Source organism: Sus scrofa, chromosome 1 (genome assembly GCF_000003025.6).
Source record: "Sus scrofa isolate TJ Tabasco breed Duroc chromosome 1, Sscrofa11.1, whole genome shotgun sequence".
Taxonomy (NCBI): domain Eukaryota; kingdom Metazoa; phylum Chordata; class Mammalia; order Artiodactyla; family Suidae; genus Sus; species Sus scrofa.
The window spans coordinates 100598869-100623290 of NC_010443.5; the positions used below are offsets into that span (position 1 = coordinate 100598869).

Genomic DNA, 24422 nt, shown 5'->3' on the forward strand with positions numbered 1-24422 from the left:
AGCATGAGATGACAGTCTGACTATGGATAGCATATTCTAAGTGGGTCATGTAGGTTAAACACATACTTTAGAACCTGAACCTTTAATCACTTGGTGTTTCTGTTATCTATTCTTTATTTACTAATGTGGGAATGTAGTTGACAAACAGTGGGTGGAGAGGGAGAGTTAAAAAAGAAGGTGCACTATAGCCACATGAGCATGGATAGTGCCACTTACCTCTGTTGATACTACCTGGAGATTGAATTAGTGTGCCTCTGTTGCTGCTTACTAAAATGACCTCATTTTTTTGTTTTTTGGTGTTTTTTTTTTTTTGTCTTTTTGCCTTTTCTTGAGCCGCTCCCGTGGCATATGGAGGTTCCCAGTCTAGGGGTCCAGTCGGAGCTGTAGCCACCGGCCTACACCACAGCCACAGCAATGCGGGATCCGAGCCACGTCTGCGGCCCACACCACAGCTCACGGCAATGCCGGATCCTTAACCCACTGAGCAAGGCCAGGGATTGAACCCGCAACCTCGTGGTTCCTAGTTGGATTCGTTAACCACTGCGCCACGACGGAAACTCCTAAAGTGACTTCATTTTAACTGTTATTGTTATGTTCCTTGGGGTTGAGATTGAAGACAGAAAATGCTGTATGAATGAATTGAGGATAATTTTATCTTGGTTTTTTTTTTTGGATATATGTTCACAATGAGTTGTGATTACTATAAGTTGTAAAATTTGTTGTGGAATGTTCCCTTAGATCTCAAAAAGTATATTGATAAAATCAGAAGAAAGAAATGAAATTGGACCAAAATAGGGAAATTGGAAGACTGCTTTGCATGAGCTCATTTGGTTGTTTAATTTCATGTACTTGGAATTGTGTAATGGAAATAATTGAGGACAGGTAACTGCAGTGGGCTTTATGTTCATTTGGTGCCTGAATATTTTCAGGGTTTATTTCTAAATACTGTAGTAAGTTAAAATAATATCTCCTGTTTAGTGACAATTTTTATGAGATAGCTAAGAGTATGTAGTATGCACAGTTGTTAAAAGCAAGAATAAAAATGTAATTAATCTTTAAAGATAACCTGCAAAAATTTGGGGGGAATGAGTAGGATGGGAGTTTGCCGTAAACATCATCTTTAAAAAGAAATAATTTGGAGAGTATTGAAATTAGTCTCTTGAGTTTTTACTTTTATAATCTTAGCCTTAAGGAAATGTGATTTGTAGAGAAAAAAATGTTCCTTTTCCTTGATACTTTGAGCTGTCTGTTGCATATGTGAGCAGTGGTGTCATTTACTTTATTCTGTCTGATTATACTCCCATTTAAATGAAAAAAGATTGAGGTAATGCTAGTAATATATAACAATTATGGAATTCCAGTGCTTTCCAAGTGAGCTGAGCAGATGACTTAATTAATACCTACTTGAAGAAATGAAGCCTTTTCCACACAAAAAGTAAAGCCTTAAAAATGTAAACAATATCATAGAATGGTTTTGAATGGAATAGTTAGTTCTCCTGGTATATTACATACAAATAATTTCCTATAAATTCAGGGCAACTGATTTCCTGTAAATCCAGGAATATTATATGTTCTTAGAGGCAATTTTTGATATTTATTTATTTATTTATTTATTTTTGCACTTTTTTTAAGGGCTGCATCTGCAGCATATGGAGGTTCTGAGGTTCTGAGGCTGGGGGTCTAATCGGAGCTACAACTGCTGGCCTATGCCACAGCTGCAGCAATTCCAGTTCCAAGCCACGTCTGTGACCTATACCACAACTTACGGCAATGCGATCCTCAACCCAATGAGCAAGAACAGGGATTGAACCTGCAACCTCATGGTTCCTAGTTGGATTTGTTTCCACTGCACCATGATGGGAACTCCCAGAAATTGTTGATTTTTAAAAGTACCTGAAATAATTTCAAAATTAGACTGATAGGTTTTTTTAAAATTTTTATTTTTTTGGTTTGGGTTTTTTTGAGCTACTGTATTAATTGGACAGTGGAGCTTTTTTTTTTTTTTTTTTCCTTGTTTTCTTTTTTAACTTTCTCACCTTACTCATCACATTCCATTTAAAAGATTTGCCTGCTCTGTGTTTCTTTTACCAAACCCTAGCATTCTGCCATTACCAGTACCAGGGCTGATATATATAATGAACTGTCCCATTTTCAACATTTTCTTGAGCCTGGACTTTTGGAGTCCTAATCAGAAAGGTCCAGAGCTTTCTGGATGAAGTGCCCAAGGGTGAGCTGATGAGCTTCTGAAGAAGCTATTATGATATGTTAGACCTTTAGTGGGATTTTGCTGGCATTTGAAGAATATTTGTGAGGAAATGGGCCATTAAAATTAGCTAAATATTACTTAAAGATAGAATAATTTTGAACTACTTTGTTAAGTTTTGCTTTTATAGATAACTTTAGGGTTTTTTATTTGATAGGCCATGGGTGAGTTACATTTTTTGCTCATCTTTATAATTACGACTATCAGATATAACTGATCCTTCATTTCCTGTCTAAAACCATAGGATTGCATCTATAAATGTACCATATTAATGTTTTCTTGTTCCTCTAGGTCAGCCTGCCAGTATACTAGCAGGCAGCCATAGTGAAGGATTGTTGCAGATAGCTTCAGGGCCTCAGCCAGGACAGCAGCAGAATGGATTTACTGGTCAGCCAGCTACTTACCACCATAGTATGTACATGCTTTTTAAAGTCTTTTAAGTAGTTAAGAAAAAAAATAGGCAGATTTTATAAAAGCAAATTAATCCATGTGGGCCTTAATTTTTAGACAGCACTACCACCTGGACTGGAAGTAGGACTGCACCATACCCACCTAATTTGCCTCACCACCAAAACGGCCATCTTCAGCACCACCCACCTATGCCGCCCCATCCCGGACATTACTGTAAGCTCTTGTTTTTGTTGTAAGGGCCTTTTCTTTTTGAGAACTTTGTTTTCTTTCTTTCTTTTTTTTTTTAATATTTTTACATCTTTTATTCATCTTACAATTTAGTTTTTTAAATGATTAGTGCTTTTCAGTATTTTTTGTAAACAGTATTTTTCATAGTTATGTTATCATACCTTTGTTTTAGAGAATTGCTATTTATGAAATACTTTCCTTTGCTTGCTGATGTTTCATTATCTCCACATGGATTGCCATTCATTTGTTTGTTTGCTTTGTGTATATTCTTAGATCTCATGTTTATCTGTACATCCACCCTAACTGGATTGAAACTCCTTGAGTGTTAATAAGATCTCAAGGTTTCCCTTGCCATAGTATTCAGCATACCATAGACGCTCAGATGTGGAATCTGTCATTACTCCTCTGTGCAGGCTTGATTGTGAGGGATGCCCTACTGATAAGTATACCTTGTAGTTTCAAGCAGAATAGGAACATTGTTCATTTGGCTTAGTAAAATGAAGAGTGTAAATCTTTCATATATATTAAATTCCTTTTCCTCCATTGTAAGAATAATAGCACCAAGGGAAACTTGGAAAATACACAAAATAGTAAACAAAATAAAAGTTACCCAGAATTCTAGTACCCAGAGATAGCCACTTCCAATATTTTTTTCACATTTTTCCTTCCAGTCATATAAATGGGTATATATGTATATATAAATTTGGGGGGAAGAAGAGATCATACTGTGTATATGTTGTTGTATCCTGCTATTTTACAGTTATGTTACTATTTTTCCATGTCTGAGAGAATGTAATTTTTAATGGCTGCCTGTGCCAGCATAGTTGTTAAGGGTGCTGAGTTTGGACCCTTAACTGGCTATGTGACAATTAGCAAGTTATATAACCTTCCTAAACCTTAAGGGTAATAATAGTAATATCTATCTCAAGGGATGCTGTACGAAGTAAATGTAATAATTCATGTGAAGTGTTGAGCACAATGTCTTAACACATTATAATCTCTCAATTATGTTAGCTACTGTTCCATTATGTAAATATTCCTAATTTGGTAACTCATGAATACTTATTTTAAAGTGGACCTAACAGTTTGAATTAGTATTATATATTACATTATGTTATATTACATGTTACGTAAATAATTCACTTATAATTTACATTAAGTTTTGCACGTGCAACTGTTGTAAATTGTTTAACAGCACTTGGCATATAGCACTATAATGTTAGCTGTTAACTGTCTGCAAAAGTAATTCAAGAGTATTTACTTTTTATAATTATAAAGTATATTAAGCTGTTATGTTTTTGAATGTTGCATAAGTTTGATCTAAACAATTTCTACAGTATGATTAAGATTTATTAAAAGTTTTAGCATTGGAAAACTTTTAATAAATAAAAATGGATTTTTATTGTCTTTTCTTTAGGGCCAGTTCACAATGAGCTTGCATTCCAGCCTCCAATTTCTAATCATCCTGGTAAGTACATTTCAAAATTTATTCCCTGTATATAACTTTTCTTTGTGGTAATTGAAACATACATACACACAGAAGTTTTAATACAATTGCAGGGTAATTTAACTTTTTAGATAAGTATAATATTCATTATGACATTACTTAATAGCTTACAAGTAAACAATATAGTCACACATAAACTGTCTATATTTGATTCTTTTTCATTGTCTCTGAAAGAAAAGATAAGAACTATATTTTCAGCTGAAATATAAAGCACCAATATGCCGGTTTTAAACTCGTTTAATACATAAATATGCAGTAGATGAAAACTAGCTTTCAAGATAGAATAGCTGTAAAACTTTAGCTTAAAAAGCTGGAGAAGAATCTGAAGTAGATGCGGAACAGAAAAATAATTCACTGTATCTGTCTTAGAAGATAGATTCAGGAATCTCTGGTTAACTGGAATTGAGAAACTATTTGCATTATGTTCAAAGAGCAGATTAAATAGCTAGGTGGATTTAAACTATAGAAGTAATAAAACAAAATTTGGAAATAAAAGAAAATATTGAAGGTTTCTCAACAGAAACATAGGATTTTGACCTATTTTTCTTCCCACCATCCTTTTATATCTGTTTTTCTTAGCTTAAAAATATGTAAACATGTAATTTCAATTCATCACTTTAATAGCCCCCCAATTAAAAAAATTGTTGGAGTTCCCGTTGTGGCACAGTGGAACCGACTAGAAACCATGAGGTTGTGGGTTTGATCCCTGGGCTTGCTCAGTAGGTCAAGGATCTGGCATTGCTGTGAGCTGTGGTGTAGGTCACAGACGTGGCTTGGATCCCGCATTGCTATGACTGTGGCGTAGCCTGGCAGCTGTAGCTCTGATTTGACCCCTAGCCTGGGAACTTCATATGCCACAGGTGGGGCCCCCAAAAGGAAAAAATAAAAAAAATAAAAAAGCATCGAGGGTAAGATCTTTATGCTTACAGTAATTCTCATATTTCAGCTTAGGCCAGATTGCTTTAGTGATCAGTCGTATCAGAGTGTGAGAACTGGTTTCACCATGCTCACCAGCAGTATATATGGTACTTTAACTTTTGCTGATTTGGGAGGCAAGTATTTGTTTTGATAAGGAGAAAAATGATTCTGTGGGACAGAAACATTTTGTTTTTACAATACGTGTATATGAGTTAAATTATTCTTTTTAGGGGGATTTTCTGTATGTTATTTGCATATTTTTGTGGTTTTAAACATTTTTTGTTGGTCTTGCTGAGTAATGTAACAAACTGAAAGTACATAAAACAAGTATACATACAATATAATCAATAACATCAAAGCCAACACCTGCATAACCACCATTCAGACTTATAATTAAAACTTTGCAGCATCCCTGGAAACTTTTCTACTCCATGTATTTTGTCCCAATCAAAAACTTTTCTTCTCCTCCCTCAGAGGTAACCACTATCTTGCTTTTTATGGATTTTGTTGTTTTGTTCTTTGAAAATGATGAGTACATCCGAAACAATCAGTTTAGTAGTTTGGTTTTATTGTTTTTTGAAATTATATAAATGAAATTGTTATCACAATCTTAATTTCTGTTAATAAATATTGTGATGGGGGAAATCTTAGAGTCTTAAGAATGAATTTTATTGGCTTCAAGGCAGCATCATTGAGAGTCAGTAGGGGCCCCTGGCAAATTCAAGGTGGGGCTCAGTGTTCTTCTGGTTTGGTAGAAGGTGGTCTACAGGAATGAGAATAATCAGGGCTCAGAAGGAAGTCCTAACCTGGATGAATTGGTGGAGTGGGTTTGGGAATGGTGGCATTTAGCTAATTATTTGGACTCAAGTTTGGATTTACTTTTTTCTGTGGTAGAACTGATGTTGATACCTAATAGCTCCTCCTGGTTAGGGAGTAGCATTAATTAATTATGAGGATAAGTATCTGTAGCACTTTGCATTGACATTAAAGCCTTTGTCTTTGAGTAGAATGGGAAGTGATTTAATGCTGGAGACCTTTGTCCAAGTGACTGTAGGAGGGGATCAGCTCTGTGCATATACCTTTAACAGAGTCAGCTTTTTGGAACCCAGATGGATGTGAATTCTGGCTGTTAATACTGATGGGCCCCAGGAGTTTTACCTCATGACTGTTCTTCATTTCTTCTCTTGTACAGTTAAGAGTATGTTCTAACTGAACTCCCTAATAGGACAGCTTCCAGTCATGGTGCCCTGCTTCCCACCTTTTATTCTCTGCTGCTCCTCAGTATTTCTTCTAAAATTTGAATATAGTTACGTTATTTTTCTGTTAAAGAACTTGCATTGATTTCCATACTTTTGTTTAGCCTATTTGGTTAAAGTTCTAATTCCTTAGCTGAGCAGAAAAGAGTCTAATCCTGGACCCTGCATATTCCTCTAGCCTCATCTCTTCATTCTTTAACCATCTTAAACTGCCTACCCAAGCCTGTTCAACTATAGCATCACTTTCTGCTTTTTTTTTTTTTTTGGCACATGGTGTTTTCTGCCAGATGTGTCACATGCTCTGTATTACTTATCTGTTTCTTCAGGCTCTAAGTTTCATGAGATTGCAATCAAGTTGTTGGCTCAGGCTGCCATCATCTGAAAGCTTTTCTGGGATTGGAGAATTCACTTTCAGGATGGCTTATCCACATACCTGTCAACTTAGTGTTATTATTGGCAGGAAGCGCCAGTTCTCTCTGCATGGACCTCCTAGTAGAGTTTTTTGAGTGTCTTCATATGAAGCTTGCTTTCTCCAAAGTTGAGTGATCAGGAGAAAGCAAGGCAGAGCCCTGGGGTCTTTTAAGACTTAACATCTTAAGTCACATCTTTATTTTTGCAAAATCCTATTTTATGGAGAGGAGACCGTACACGGATGTGAATATGAGGAGGTGAGAATCTTTGGGGCCTGATGCCCATACCTTCCACCCCTATCCTCTTTTTACAATCCAGCCCAAGTATACTACTGTGGTAAAGTCTTTCCTAATCCCTTGTGTCCTCTCCTGTCTAAATCCTAGTTAGTTGTTTACATATTTACTATCCTTGCTTTATGAATGAATAGAAGAGGAAACCAAAGTAAAAATACTTTGTATTAGGTGTGTGGTTAATGCAGCCCCTTAAGGTTTGATTAAGAAATGCTGGAGTTCCCTGGTGGCCTAGCAGTTAAGGACTTGTCACTGCTGTGGCTCAAATGCAATTCCTGACTAGGGAACTTGTGCTGGCCACAGGCATAGCCAAATAAAAAAAAAAAAAAAAGAGTTAACTAAAATACTCTGCTACTGACCTAGGACTATTTTAGACAGGATATATACATATATCTATGAGTATGTAAATTTTTTTTTTTTTTTTTTTTTTTGTCTTTTCTACAGCTGCACTCATTGCACATGGAGGTTCCCAGGCTAGGGGTCTAATCGAAACTGTAGCTGCTGGCCTATGCCACAGCCACAGCAATGTGGGATCTGAGCTGCGTCTGCAGACTACACCACAGCTCATGGCAACGCTGGATCCTTAACCCTCTGAGCAAGTCCAGGGATCAAACCCACAACCTCATGGTTCCTAGTCAGATTCGTTAACCACTGAGCCAGGATGGGAATTCCTATGAGTATGTAAAACTTTTAATAACTAGAAGTCATCAATAATATATATCTATTTTGAGGAAGTATTTTTTAATATAGTTGCGTATATGCCCCAGGAAATATAGATAATATAATTTGTTGGAAATGAAAATAATCAGTATACAGAGTTCCTTTTGTGGCTCAGTAGGTTAAGAACCCGACTAGTATCCATGAGGATTTGGGTTTGATCCCTGACTGAAAATTCAAGTGAAGTTTTCTCAGTGACTCAGGTTGTGTTGTGGTCCTTTTGAACTACCCACCATTTAAGAGAGTTCCTTTAGGTGTTCATAAAATATTTTCATAGGGCATCTCATTCAGATCTAAATAATAAAATAAATAATTTGTAATGAGTCATTTAGATATATTGCCAAATTTTTAACTTTTCTTGAATGATTTTGTTTCACAAATTAAAGATAATATCTCGGAGACTTATATTTCTAATATAATAGAACAAGTTTTTTGATAAAGCTGTTTTGTAATACATTTCCCCAATACAAAAAATACTTAGCTGAGTTTTTACATTCTTAAAAAAGATTCATGTTGTTAACTCATTTAAAATCTTTCCTTTGGTAAGTGATGAGCAGCCCATAGATTTCATGAGACCAATTCAACCTCACTAATTTAAAGAACAAGAAACTAAAAATAGCAGTGTCAGCAAAAACAATCCCATTCCTTTTCCAATAAGTTGAGACATTAAAAAAGCTCTCTTGTAACTGATCTGTCTTGCTGTTGATCCTGGTTTGGAGAAGCTGCAGACTGGTCACTTACATGGCATATAGTCGTTGGAGCAAAAGAGCAAAGAGAGATCCACAAAGGCTTAGTGAGTGTTTCCTATTATCTTCTGTTTTAAAAATAAGAATGTTCCCTCCTGGCCGTATAGCAGACTCAGAATGGACTAGAAAAGTTTTTCATGTGGTATTTTGTATCCCAATACCACCAAATTCTCTGGATTACCTCTTAGGTTACCTCTAGCCCCCTCTTTCCTCACAGATAGTAACCCTCTTCCTCCTGCTTTCCTGGGCCTTATTAATCGTTAATTCGATGGTTGTTTTTCATCTCTGGTCTGTGGTGCAGCTCTGATGCCAGTTTTAATTTTCGAAGCTGCAGAGATGCAGCTTTATGTAACCATCATTGTTATATGTTGTCTGAAATATTAGGCAAACAAAAACCTCTTTGGTGGGAGTTCCCATTGTGGCTCAGCAGAAACGAATCTGACCAGTATCCATGAGGACACAGGTTTGATCCCTGGCCTCCCTCAGTGGGTTAAGGATCTGGCATTGCCATGAGCTGTGGTGTAGGTTTCAGACTCGGCTTGGATCTGGTATTGCTGTGGCTGTGGCGTAGTCTGGCAGCTGCAGCTCTGATTCAGCCCCTAGCCTGGAAATCTCTGTATGCCATGAGTACGGCCCTAAAAAAAACCCCAAAAAACCTCTTTGGTGACTGGGAAATAATAAAGTAAGGTTAAGTGTAGTTGTGATGTTGTAGTTTATAGTGATAAAAGTATATTTTTCTTATTTAAACATGAATATTATCAACTCCCTTTTCCCCCTCAGTTGATTCTCATGGATAAAAGATTGCTTGCCGTTGAACTTTACTTCTAGTGTTTTCCACTATGAACTAGGAAATGTATGTACCTAGACCTCATTTTTTTTTAACCAGCATTGAAAACATTCAGGAGTTCCCTTTGTGGTGCAGCAGAAACGAATATGACTAGGAGCCATAAGGTTGTGGGTTCGATCCCTGGCCTCGCTCCGTGGATTCAGGATCCAGCGTTGCCGTGAGCTGTGGTGTGGGTCGCAGACATGGCTCCGATCCCACGTTGCTGTGGCTGTGGCGTAGGCCAGAGGCTACAGCTCTGAATAGATTCCTAACCTGGGAACTTCCACATGCCGCAGGTGCGGCCCTAAAAGACAAAAAGACAAAAAAAAAAGAAAAAAGAAAAAAAAATTCATGACTTTAGGGTATTAAAGAGCATTTTTAAAAGTGCTGTTACTAGAGTTCCCATAGTGGCTCAGTGGTTAACGAACCTGACTAGTATACATGAGGATGCAGGTTCAATCCCTGGCCTCGTTCAGTGGGTTAAGGATCCGGCGTTGCCATGACCTGTGGTATAGGTCGAAGATGTAGCTCGGATCCGGAGTTGCTATGGCTGTGGTGTAGGCCGGCAGCTAAAGCTCTGATTCAACCCCTAGCCTGGGAACCTCCACATGCCATGAGTGTGTCCCTAAGACAAAAGACAAAAAAAAAAAAAAAAAAAAAAAAAAAATTAAAAATAAACTACATTCATTAATAAATGTGGTGAACTTAAAAAAAAAAGTGCTGTTACTGTTTTTTACTGCCAAAACATTGGGTAATTGTTGTCTTGGACAGCCGCTTTAGTTATAATTTCAACCAGTATACCTGCCTGTTACGTTTGCTGAAGCTTCTTTTCCGTAGCATGTGATGCCTTTAATAAAGAATTTTACTGTAAGGAACAGCTTCATAAATATTTCAAAACCAGCATTTTAAGAAGACTAGTATATCACTAGTTTCTGTAATAATAAAAAAATATTTAAAGAAGTTTTGTTATTAGTTGATTGTTCTGTGTGGCAAAATATTTAAGTTTTTGAACCACCCAGTCTTAATATGGTCTGTCTTATTAATACTTCTTAGGAGTTCCTGTTGTGGCGCAGCAGAAACAAATCCAGCTAGTAACTATGAGGTTGCGGGTTCGTCCCTGACCTCTCTCAGTGGGTTAAGGATCTGGCGTTGGCCATGAACTGTGGTGGCTGTGGTGTAGTAGGTTGCAGATGCAGCTCAGATCCCATGTTGCTGTGGCTGTGGCGCAGGCCAGCAGCTGCAGCTCTGATTCAACCCCTAGCCTGGAAACCTCCGTGTGCTGTGGATTCAGCTTTAAAAAGACCCCCCCCCCAAAAAAAGGAAAAAAAAATACTTTTATGTATATAAAAAAATTATAAACACTTTCCTGGAATGTGTATTAGGATCGTTGTGTTCTAAAAAAAAAATGTTCAAACTACATAGATAATACTACGAGCAGTCAGATGAAACAGCCTGGTAAAATTATTCTAATTACTTGTGTTCTTTTTTTTTGAAAGTAAAAATTTTATTCCGATTGATTTCTCAATGTGTAGTTCAATATAATGCCAGTTTTTAATGGCAGAGATTTGGTTCCACTGAAACTCCATGATGCTACAGAGAGCTACTACTTTTTCCAAGAAGTAGGTAAACAGCTGAAAACAGAAAGTACAGCTTTCTACCAGGATGGTAACTTACTAAACTGCAGACGTACTAGGTCTGCAACTTTTTTTTTTTTTTTTTTTTTTTTTTTGTCTTTTTGCTATTTCTTGGGCCGCTCCCGCAGCATATGGAGGTTCCCAGGCTAGGGGTCGAATCGGAGCTGTAGCCACCAGTCTACGCCAGAGCCACAGCAACGCGGGATCCGAGCCGCGTCTGCAACCTACAGCACAGCTCACGGCAACGCCGGATCGTTAACCCACTGAGCAAGGGCAGGGACCGAACCCGCAACCTCATGGTTCCTAGTCGGATTCGTTAACCACTGCACCACGACGGGAACTCCGGTCTGCAACTTTTATAGTAAAAATGGTGTAAACATTAGCTCGTGACAAAGTGAGAAGTGGGGAGCAAGATATGAATCTCAAAAAAGGAGTCATACACATTCTGTAAAGACAACAAAAACCCAAATAGAACTATAAATATTTTAAAGGATAATTATAGAAAAGGGAACCAGATATTTTATTCAAATGTTTTTTAGAGCTTTTCTGTAGAGATACAAATATAGATATATTTATTTATCCAAAAATGTGTTTTATACAAATAAATATTTTTCAATTAAAGATGGGACCAAAGCTGTTGCTATAACATAAAGCAGTGTCTTTTTTTGTAAGACTCTCTACCTGAGTTTTCAGTTTAAGATTAATGCATTAAATGTTTTCCAGGAGTTCCCATTGTGGTGCAGTGGAAATGAATCCGACTAGTATCCATGAGGATTCAGGTTCGGTCCCTGGCCTCGATCAGTGGGTTAAGAATCTGGTGTTGCCGTGAGCTGTCATGTAGGTCACAGACACACTCACATCCTACATGGCTGTGGCTGTGGCTGGTGGCTACAGGCTACAGCTGTGATTCAACCCCTATGCTGCGAGTGTGGCCTTAAAAAGCAAAAAAAAGTTTTCCAAATATGATTACCTAACATCCTTTAGATAAATATAAATCAAGTAGGCATTTTTAAAAAGGTGTTCAGGTTAAACAGTATTTTTCTAAGACGCTGTGCATGTCAAACTTACGACAAACCTGATTAAGAGTCATTATTAATAAGTGTATCAAAAAGGGCTATGGTCATATTTTCTTCTTTATAGTAAATATTTAATATTCTGATTTATAGTTTACAGGTGTTGAAAATGCGTAAGATTTTACTTCACACATGCTTTTCTGTTAATATAAAATATTTTGATTCAACATATAAATATGGCAGTAAATCTCCATACGTTGTAACCAAAAGTATGTTTTTTTCCTCTTAAAAAATGGGGATGTAACATACTTGTGTTCCTTAAATTCCCTGTTGATTGGGTACTTTTCAGGTAAAAACCAAATTCCAGATTTTCAAAATGACGTTAGAGTTTCAAGAATGCTAGATACTGGAGTTCCTGCTGTGGCACAGTGGGTTAAGGATCTGATGTTGCTGCTAGTGTAGGTTGCAGCTGCAGCTCAGATTTAATCCCTGGCCCGGGAACTTCCATATGCTGCTGGTGTAGCGCCATCCCCCCCCCCCCCAAAAAGCTACATACTAAGCTGAAGAATAGAATACAAGGAAATGCCTACTTTATAATGCATTGTCATTTTAATAAAAATTTTTTGGGTGCTTTCCTTTATACCTTCAATCTTTAGGAGAACCTTTGCCATATGGAATGAAAGTGAAAGGCTTATGTCTTTCTCACATGAGTGGCTGTCTCTCCCATTTATCTCCTATAGCTCCTGAGTATTGGTGTTCCATTGCCTACTTTGAAATGGATGTTCAAGTAGGAGAGACGTTTAAGGTTCCTTCAAGCTGTCCTATTGTTACTGTCGATGGATATGTAGACCCTTCTGGAGGAGATCGCTTTTGCTTGGGTCAACTCTCCAATGTCCACAGGACAGAAGCCATTGAGAGAGCAAGGTATTGATTGGACAGTTATTAGTTATTTTAAAAATTGAGCATAGTACATTATCTTTTATTCAGAGTTATATTTTTCAATGTAAATTATGTTTTTAAATATAGATTGAAAAAAGATTATCTTGAAAACTCAGAATTTGTAAGCATTTTAATTGTAGATGTTTATTATTTAGAATATGATAAAATACGGTCTTTTTTCAAGTTAATGAGTTTTCTGTGTTTTGAATAGTTTTTGTTTCCTCTGTATATTTCTACAAATTTATTCAAATAGCATAAAGACATGTTTCTGCAAGTATTATTTATAATGGAAGACTGATAATAAAAGGGAAATAGTTACATAAATCTTAAACTTTCATTTTTCACAGTCATTAAAATATTAGTTAAATGTTATATAATCAAATATAAACATAAGATGAAGTATTACAGGAAAATATACACAATTTTAGGTACTGTGTCATCTCATCTCTTTAAGGAAATGTATGTGTATGCATACACACATAATCTTGGCTCTATTACTAGCTGTGTGACATTGGCAAATTATGTACTCTCCAAGCCAGTGCTATCTAATAGAATTATCTGCAGTGAAGGAAATGATTTATATCTGTGCTATCCAGTATAACAGCTATTAGCCACATGTAGCTATTGAGCACTTCAAATTTGGTTCATGTGATTAACTGAATTTTTTTTACAAGTTTTTTTAACTGAATTTTTAAATCAATTTTAATTGAATTGTGAGGGGTAAGTGAGAATGTATGTTACATGTTCCTGACGCATAATGAGCATTATATGCATGCTTATCATTATTATATATATAAATAAGATATTTTTAAAAAGAAACATAAAAATATTAACAGTGGCTGTCTTTTGGTTTTGGTATTATGTAATGTCATTTATTCTTTAAATTTTTTCACTATTGGATATACTATATAATCTGAGCCAAAATTTATTTTTAAAGTACTTATCAAAATGAAATGTGATTCCTTTTTCCTTTCTAAGGTTGCACATAGGCAAAGGTGTGCAGCTGGAATGTAAAGGTGAAGGTGATGTTTGGGTCAGGTGCCTTAGTGACCATGCAGTCTTTGTACAGAGCTACTACTTAGACAGAGAAGCTGGGCGTGCACCTGGAGATGCTGTTCATAAGATTTATCCAAGTGCATATATAAAGGTTAGTTGCAATTTTATTTTAGACTTGGGAAGCTCTATTTGTTGTTTAAAGATGTGAAATGGAGGTGGGCAAGAGTGTAAAAATATTTTTTGGGTATTAAATGATCAGAAATTATGTTTGTATAGAAAATATATTTACTGCAGACTTATATTGGCATGATTGATTACCTAATTTTGTGGTTGCATTTATCCCTGTTGTTTTATTGGGAAATTTGTTAAATGTTTTAGAGTAACATACGGGCTCTTGAGAATATTGAGTGAATTCCAAACTTGTATTCCTTTGATATAAAATATGTAAACATTAGGGTCTGGAATTTCATCTTAGCCAATCTTCAGAATTTTATGGAAGGGAATTCTAAAAGTAATAGCTTTTCAAATTAAGAACTGAGAAATGAAAAATTCTCCAGCACCAGGCTTTTAAAGATTATTTTGTACATTAAATGAGTTTTATTTACTATATCATTTTGCAAATTAAGCCTGAGGTATTTTTCATTAATTATATGTTCAGCCTATTTCAGTTTTAGTTTAAAACATACAACATTTTTGAAAGAGATAGTTGTAATTAGACAGCCTAAATATTTCTAATTTCAGTTTTGTTTTGTTTTTTAATAATAAGGGCCACAGAATTGCCTCTTTTTTTGTTGTTGTTGGCCATACCCATGACCTGCAGAAGTTCCTAGGCCAGGGGTCAAAACACCACAGTAGTAACTGGATGCTGGATCCTTAACCCACTGTGCCACCAAGGAAGTCCTCTAATTTTGGATTTTTCACAGTCATCCTAAATATCTTTATTGTTAACTACTGTTAATGGAATTAGCTTTACTTCATCACTTGTGCCCAGGAAATTGCTTAGCACACAAATACAACTGTCTTTATTTGTGTTTTCCAATTTTTCCACAAGGAATTTTAGTTGTTTGTGCTTTGTTATTATTTTTAAATGGTGCTGGATTTCCTTATATGCTGCGTACACTTCTTGGCATGTTTGTCTCAAGAGAATTCATTTTATTTTTTATTTTTTCCTCCCTGTCATTGCTTCTCCCTGTAACTAAGGCCGGTTTTGCCTTAGTCTGGCACCTTAGGAGCCACATTCTTATGTTTAGGAGGTAGAGGAATTTTGTCCCTAGAGGAAATTGAGATCCAATTCCCAGGTATGCTCAGGGCTTAATTCCTTTCGCATAGATTTCTCTGATGCTTACCTGTCCCATGGACAAGAATTTTATTCTTAGATGCATTTCTGAATTGTCAAACTGTTTTACCAGCACTTGACTCATGGGTAGGTATAGCCCTCAGAGAGCCTGTCCATTCCCTCTTTCCATATCAACCCTGAGAAGTCAAATTCCTGTTCTCTATACCTTAACTTTTTGGTGCTGGTACCCCAAGTACCTTCTGTCTTTAGTCCCTGCTCTCCACTATGGATTTTGTTTATCCATCATCAGTTGATGGACATCTGGGTTGTTTCTACTTTTTGGCTATTATGAAAAATGCTGCTATAAACATTCATGTACAAGTTTTTAGGTAGATGTATTTTTTTCATTTTCTGGATATATACCTAGGACTGGAGTTGCTGGATCATAAGATAATGCTATGTTTAACTTTTTGAGGGACTGCCAGACTGTTTTCCAAAATGGCAGTTCCATTTTATATTTCTACCAGGTATATATATACATATATTTCTACAACACATACACACACACACACACACAGATATATATAGAGAGAGGGTGTTTTAATTTTTCTTTTCTTTTTTTTTTTTTTTTTGTCTTTTGCTGTTTCTTGGGCCGCTCTCATGGCATATGGAGGTTCCCAGGCTAGGGGTCAAATCGGAGCTGTAGCCTCCGGCCTATGCCAGAGGCAGAGCAACGCGGGATCCGAGCCACGTCTGCAACCTACACCACAGCTCACGGCAACGCCGGATCGTTAACCCACTGAGCAAGGGCAGGGATCGAACCCGCAACCTCATGGTTCCTAGTCGGATTTGTTAACCACTGCGCCACAACGGGAACTCCTAATTTTTCTATATTCTCATCAGCACTTGCTTTTGTCCGTCTTGTGGAAATGAAGTGGTATCTATCTCATTATGTGTTTGATTTGCGTTTCCCTAATGGTGAATAATGTTTAACTTCTTTTCATGTGTTTACTGGCCATTTGTATATCTTTGGAGAAATGTCTATTCAGACCTTTTGCCCATGTTTTTAATTGGGTGTTTTTGTCTTTTTATTGTTGTAAGACTTCATTATATGTCAGTCCTTTATCAGATACATGATTTGCAAATATTTTCTTCCATTCTTTGGCTTGTCTTTCACTTTTTTCATTATAGTGATTTACAGCTCCGAAGTTTTTAATTTTGATGTAGTCTATTTGGTTGCTTGTGCTTTTGGTGTCATATCTAAGAAACCATTGCCTTATCTGAGGTTATGAAGATTTACTCCTGTGTATTTTTCTAAGGATTTTATAGTTTTTGCTCTTACATTTAGGTCTATTTTAAGTTAATTTTTGTGTATGGTATAAGGAAAGGATCCTTTTTGTTCTTTTGCATAACCAGTTGTTCCAGCAACCATTTGTTCAAAAGACTGTTCTTTCCCTTCTTGAATTATCTTGACACTCTTGTTGAAATTTAGTTGCCTTTAAATGGTAAAGGTTTATTTCTTGACCATTGGTTCTGTTTTGTTGATCTATATATCTGTCCTTGTGACAGTACTACCCTCTCTTGATTACTGTAGCTTCCTATAGAAGTTTTGAAATTGGAGAGTATGAGCTCTCCAGCATAGTTATTTTTCAGGATTATTTTGGCTATTGCTAGCCCCTTGGGTTTCCACATAAATTTTATGATTGGCTTGGAAGATACGTGCTTTTAATAGTTTTTTCTAGCCTTTTCATGTGTTTGGAGAGGAGAGAGAAGGTGATTATACACATATCCATCTTGACTGGAAGTCTCTTGTGCAATTTGAAGTGAATGGACAGAGGACTTGAGTGTTGAATATATACTTTGTGCCAGACTGTAGATTTAAAATTTCCAGATATGGGGTATTATTTAAAATATTTAAGCTTAAAAAATGTGAGATCTTATATGATTAATTTTGAGAATTGTCAAATAATGTACTTTCTCTATTTTAGTACAAATGGTTCTTAAAAAGTCCCTATGGTATGAGTCTTGTCATCACTTGATAAGCCACCATCATGAGTAGATTTTTATAGTAATCTTCAGACTTTTGCCATGAACAATAAATAACTGTCTTGTCTGACATTTTAGTGAAGTAAAAAACATCCTGTTTTTTGTTGTATTAACACAGATTTAAAAATAATTATTTCTGTTTACTAAGTATGTTATTCTTCAAAAGTCTTCCTATTATGCAGAAAGAGTTGCAAGTATATCCTATATCTAACCATTGGCATTTTCTTCATTTACTAATTTTTTGGGTGGCAGTAACTAAAGATCTGTGTATTCCTATTTAGATTACCATATAGATTCTCACCAGAGATGTCATTCCTAGGGTATATTGTGTGCAGATAATATGAACCCCTGGAAGGAATGCCCATACGTTGGGGAATCCACATGAAGGAATATACTCCAACGCTCAACGCACATACATACACACAAACACATTTTTCCCTTTTTAATTAAAATGAGGAAAACATAGGCTTGGAGAGCCATTCTTTAATTTTGTAAATCAAGAAGCTAGGACTAAATTTTTTTTTCTTCTCCAATAATGTTTTTTTTTCCCCCTGCTGTTCTCATGACATAGCGGTCATCTTATATTTAAAGAAAATTATGCATTTTACAAACTTTAAGTGGAGCAAATATTTGAATTCTAAGTGGCATTGCTCTTTGCTTTCACAAATAAGATCTGTTTTTTGTTGCTTAAGCCCCTAGACACAAGTTTTTTAACAGCTTTATTGAGATACTGAGATATAAATCACCCATTAAAAGGGTACAATTTAGTGGGTTTTTTTAGTATGTTTAGAGTTGTGCAACCATCACCACAATCAATTTTAGAACATTTTCATCATCTAGAAAGAAACCTCGTACACTTTAGCTATTATCCTCCAAACCCCCATTTCCCCGAGCCCTAGACAACCACTAATCTGCTTTTTCTCTCTATAGATTTGCCTACTTATCACAATTTGTATAAATGGAATCATATCATGTGGTCTTCTGTTGCTTCTTTCACTAAACATAGTGCTTTCAAGCTTCATCCATAGAGCGTATATCTGTACTTCCTTTTAGGGCTGAATGATATTCCATATATCACATTTTGTTTATCTGTTCATTAGTTGATGGACATACGTATTTCTGCTTTTTGGCCATGTTGTGAATAATACTCTGTAAATGTTCTTGTACAAGTTTTTATGTGAACACATGTCTTCATTTCTCTGGAATGTATACCCAGGAGTGGAACTGCAGGATTATAAAGTAACTCTATGTGTAACTTTTTAAATGACAACCAAACTTTTCCACAGTGGCTGTACCATTGTATATTACCAGTAGCACTGTATGACGGTTCTGACTTCTCTACAGGCCCATGAGTGTTTATTATCTGTCTTTTCCTTTTTTTTTTAATTTTTTTTTTGTCTTTTTGCCTTTTCTAGGGCCGCTCCTGCGGCATATGGAGGTTCCCAGGCTAGGGGTCGAATTGGAGCTACAGCTGCCAGCCTATGCCAGAGGCACAGCAACACAGGATCCGAGCCTCGTCTGCAACCTACACCACAGCTCACAGCAACGCTGGATCCTTAACCCACTGAGCAAGGCCAGGGATCGAACCCACAATCTCATGGTTCCTAATCAGATTCATTAACCACTGAGCCACAATGGGAACTCCTGTCTTTTCCATTTTAACCATCCTGGTGGGTATGAAGTGGCATCTCATTGTGGTAGGTTTTGATTTGCATTTCTTTGATGATGTTGAGTCAGGTTTGTTTTGAATACTTACATGTTAGGGACGGGGCAGTCAGGGCTTCTAAACCACAGTTGTGCTGGGTTGAAGGCTATTACGATCCCCACTTAAATGTATTACCAATTACTATATAGCATGATTTTTACCTCCAGGTCAGTAGCAAGTCCTTAATGCAGTCTTGCCCAGTATACCAACACAATCATCTATTTCCCTTTCCAGGTTACTATTTCTTGGTTTTGATTCAGAATGCTATAATAAAGCCTTACAAAAGAAAACTGCCAAAATTTGACTCCAGGTTAAAAGAGAATATCCTGAAGATGTTGACAGTGATCTTTATAAAACACTCACTATCGTTAAGTAATACATTTGTAATAAATTTATGTGAGAGTAACCACAGGAAATACAGTTAAATGAAAGCAGAGGTAAATTGTTGAATAGCTCAGGGGATGATGATCAGAAATAGCTTCTTTTTAATTTTTTTTTTTTTTTTTTTTTTTTTTTTTTGTCTTTTTAGGGCCATATCTTTGGCATATGAAAGTTTCCAAGCTGGGGGTCAAATTGGAGCTGTAGCTGCCGGCCTACACCGTAGCCACAGCAACAAGGGATCCAAGCCACACCTGCGACCTATACTACAGCAACACTGGAACCTTAACCCACCGAGCAGGGCCAGGGGTTGACCCTGTGTCCTCATGGATTCTAATTGGGTTTGTTACTGCTGAGCCATAATGGAAACTCCCTTTTTTTTTTAAGTTAGAAAAATTTTTTGACATATAGTTGATTTCAATGTTGTGTTAATGTCTGCTCTACAGCAAAGTCATTTAGATAGACATATATATTCTTTTTCATAGTCTTTTCTATCATAGTTTATATTAGGATATTGAATATAGTTTCCTGTGTTATACAGTAGGACCTTGTTGTTTATCCATTTTATATATATATAATAGTTTGTATGTGCTAATCATATACGCTCAATCCTTCTTACTTTCACCCCTTCTCCATCTTGGCAGCCACAGGTCTGTTCTCTATATCTGTGAGTCCGTTTCTGTTTCATAGATATGTTCATTTGTGTCATTTTAGATTCCATATGTAAGTGATATTGTATGATATTTTTCATTTTATGGCTGAATAATATTCCATTAAATATATGGAATATTGTATATATCGCACACATGTCTATCACACACACACACACACTATTTCTCCTTTATCTATTCATCTGTTGATGGACATTTAGATTGGTTCCATGTCTTGGCTGTTGTTAATAGTTCTGCTGTGAACATAGGGTGGCATGTACCTTTTTGAATTATAGTTTCAAATATGGATATATGCTCAGGAGTGGGATTGCTGGATCATATGGCAACTCCATTTTTAGTTTTTTGAAGAATCTCCATACTGTTTTCCATAGTGGCTACATTAATTTACATTCTTGCCAACAGTGTAGGAGGGTTCCCTTTTCTGCACACCCAGCATTTGTTATTTGTAGACTTGTAAATGGCCATTCTGACCGGTGTGAGGTGGTACCTTATTATAGTTTTGATTTGCATTTCTCTAATAACTAACAATGATGAACATCTTTTCATGTGGTTTTTGGCCATCTATATGCCTTCTTTGGAGAAATTTCTATTTAGGTCTCTGCTCATTTTATGATCGTTTGGGGGTTTTTGTTATTCAATTGTGTAAGTCGTTTGTATATTTTGGAAATTAAGTCCTTATTGCTCATTTCATTTGCAGATATTTTCTCCCAGTTTGTAGGTTGTCAGAAATGCCCTTTGATCTGAGCCAAAAAGAATATTTAAAATCTCTGGTTACTTTGAATTGCCTTCATTAACTCAAATTCTGAAAGGAGGATGGTTTTCAACGAAAGCCTTAATTTTACCATCCATTGTAACAGATGAAATCTATTACGGTATAGACAGATAGAGTGTACAATGAGGAGGCAGTTCAGGTTTCAGTTATCAGTGTAGTCAGTAATTATGTCTTTTGGTGAGTGCTATAATTACATAAATAACCCATGTGGAAGGAAGATTTGCCAAGGTGCTTAATGAATCATTTTTACTACATCTGCAGATAAAAGTCGTAATGTTTTAAAATTTCATCTTTGTGTTTAACTGTAATATTTACTTCTTCTACTTTTTTTTTTTTTTTTTTTTGTCTTTTTGCCATTTCTTGGGCCACTCCTGTGGCATATGGAGATTCCCAGGCTAGGGGTCTAATCGGAGCTGTAGCCGCCGGCCTACACCAGACCCACAGCAACGCCGGATCCAAGCTGCGTCTGCGACCTACACCACAGCTCACAGGCAACGCCAGATTGTTAACCCACTGAGCAAGGGCAGGGATCGAACCCGCAACCTTATGGTTCTTAGTCAGATTCGTTAACCACTGCGCCATGACAGGAACTCCTGTAATATTTACTTCTGATATTAGCATAGATCTAGGCTAAGACAGCCATAATTGTGATTGTTTATAACACTGTAAAGAACTTATGTGTGAAGATATTTTGGTTATTATTATTATTATTATTATTATTATTTTGTCTTTCTGCCTTTTCTAGGGCCACTTCCATGGCATATGGAGATTCCCAGGTTGGGGTCTAATCAGAGCTGTAGCTGCAGGCCTATGCCATAGCCACAGCAATGCCAGATCCAAGCCATGTCTGCGGCCTACACCACTGAGTGGTCCTTAACCCACTGAGTGGGGCCAGGGATTGAACTCAAAACCTCATGTTTCCTAGTTGGATTCGTTTCTGGTGAGCCATGATGGGAACTCCCTGTTGATTATTTTTAATGACTCATAGGGGTATTTGAGAATATGTTTGAACCCTGGGAATTTGTAAGTAAGTTTTATTTCCTCCTCTCAGATGATAAGATTGTGTATAGGCCATACCTGGTTTATAATGGTTAAAAAATTTTTTTGGCCACGCCCATGGCATATGGAAGTTCCCAGGGCAGGAAACCCGAGGGATTAAACCCAAGCCTTCTCAGAGACCTGAGCCAGTCCAGTTGGATCCTTAACCCACTCCACCACAATGGGACTCCTAAAAAATTTTTTTAGAGTATTTGTGAAGACCTAGATATAAACATATAACTCCTAGAGGATAACAAAGGAGAAAACCTAAATGTCTTCGGATATGGCAGTGACTTTTTTTTTTTTTTTTTTTTTTTGGTCTTTTGTCTTTTTATGGCTGCACTTGCACCCTAAAGAAGTTCCCAGGCTAGTGGTTGAATTGGAGCTGCAGCTGCTGGTCTGTGACCTGCGCTGCAGCTCTTGGCAATGCCGGATCCCTTAACCCAGTGAATGAGGCCAGGGATTGAACTCCTATCCTCATGGATACTAGTCGGATTCTTAACTCACTGACCCACAGCGGGAACTCTGGCAATGACATTTTTAGATACAGTGTCAAAGGTGTGATCCATGAAAGAAACAGTTGATAGGCTGGACTTCATTAAAATGAAAAACATCTGCTCTATTAAAGTGTCAAGAGAATGAAAAGATTAACTACAGATATGAAGAATACATTTACAAAATATACATCTATGAAAGACTGTTATTGAAAATATAGTAAACGCTATAAATGCAACAATAAAAAAAAGCCTGATTAAAAAATGGGCAAAAGAATAGATTAATAGATCTATTGATATGTAGATAGATATTGATATATTATCTACTGAACAGATACTTCACTGAATAGGATATGTTAATATCAAGTAAGCATATGAATAGAGTTCAAGGTCATATGTCATTAGGGAATTAAAACAATCAGATACCACTGCATACCAGTAGAATGGCCAAATCCAAAACAGTGACAACAACAAATGCTGACCAGGATGTAGAAACAACAGGAACTCTCATTCATTACTAGTGGGAATGCAAAATGGTACAGCCACCATTGATATTGATCCAAATGGAATGAAAACTTACGTCTACTCAAAAACGTGAGCACAGATATCTATAGCAACTTTATTTGCAACTGCCAAAATTTAGAAGCAGCCGCGATGTCTGTCTTTCAGTAGGTGAATGAATAAATAAACTGGTATATCCATACAGTGGAATATTATTCAGCACTAAAAAGAGATGAGCTACTAAATCATGAAAAGACATGGAGGAATCTTTAATGCATAATGCTCAGTGAAAGAAGCCAATCTGAAAGGCTACATGCTATATGATTACAACCCTGTGACATTCTGGAAAAGCTTAAACTATGGAGATAGTAAGACAATCAGTGGTTTCCAGGGGTAGAAGAGGGAAGAATGCATAGGCAGTGAACAGAGGATTTGGGGCAGAGTGAAAATACTCTGTGGTACTACAGTGTTGGATACATTTGTCTAAACCCATAGGGTTTATAAAACCTAGAGTGGAACCCAATGTAAACTATGACTTTTGATGATAATACTATCAGTGTATGTCCATCATCTCTAAGTGTACCCACTGTGTTGTACGATGTCAAACTTGAGTGGGGATAGGGAACTCTTACTTTTTTTACTCAATTTTATCATGAACCTAAAATTGCTTTGAAAAATAAAGTTCATTGATTTCCTTCTTTTAAAAAAGTAGTTATAGGAGTTCCCGCTGTGGTGCAACAGTATTGGTGGTATCTCTGGAGCACTGGGATGCAGGTTTGGTCCCCGGCTGGGCGTAGTGGGTTAAGGATCTGGTGTTGCCACAGGTGCAGTGTAAGTCACAACTGTGGCTCAGATCTGATCCTTGGCCCAGCCGGGGAACTCCATATGCCACAGGGTGGCAAAACAAAAAAAAAAAAAAAGGAAGTGGTTATAGAACTATTTGGCTTTTCAAATAGTTGAGTATCTGCCTTGTATTCTACTGGGTAATGCCTTCCAAGAGGTCAGACTGGTCCATTGGAAAAGTTTGGAATGTAATGGACTCTTGGGAAATCTTGAAAAAATAGTGGGGTTTTTTTGGTTGGTTTCTGTTTTTTTTTTTTTTTTTTTTTTCTGGGCATTGTGGGATTTCTGATTTCCAGGCCTGACTTTGCCGTGCTTTCTGTCCTAAAGTCTTTTAGGACTGATGGTTTGGCTAGGTATTACAGGAATCTGTATTTGAACAAATTCTTATCTCTTCAGAGAATGGGATGGTCTAAGCTTTGTCTCTACTCAGCACCTGCTAGAAGACAGGCATTGAGTAGAGAAGTAAGTAAATAGGAATAGGATTTGCTGTTTGTAGAGGGTTGTTTTGTTTATTGTTGTATGCTCTTAAGGTTCATGTAAATA

General features: G+C 36.7%; 1 protein-coding gene across 5 annotated transcripts in view; it reads left to right on the top strand.

Annotated features, from left to right (window-relative positions):
- Positions 1-24422, top strand: part of SMAD4 (SMAD family member 4) — a 111659-nt gene that overhangs the window by 77026 nt on the left and 10211 nt on the right. For all 5 annotated transcript variants that reach the window (XR_297958.3, XM_013985326.2, NM_214072.1 and 2 more), the window contains 5 exon segments: positions 2555-2674; positions 2771-2887; positions 4320-4370; positions 12961-13144; positions 14138-14306. Coding sequence is in view for 4 of the 5 variants with exons in the window: in XM_013985326.2 (XP_013840780.1) it covers positions 2555-2674; positions 2771-2887; positions 4320-4370; positions 12961-13144; positions 14138-14306 (641 nt within the window). In the remaining variant the exon portion in view is untranslated.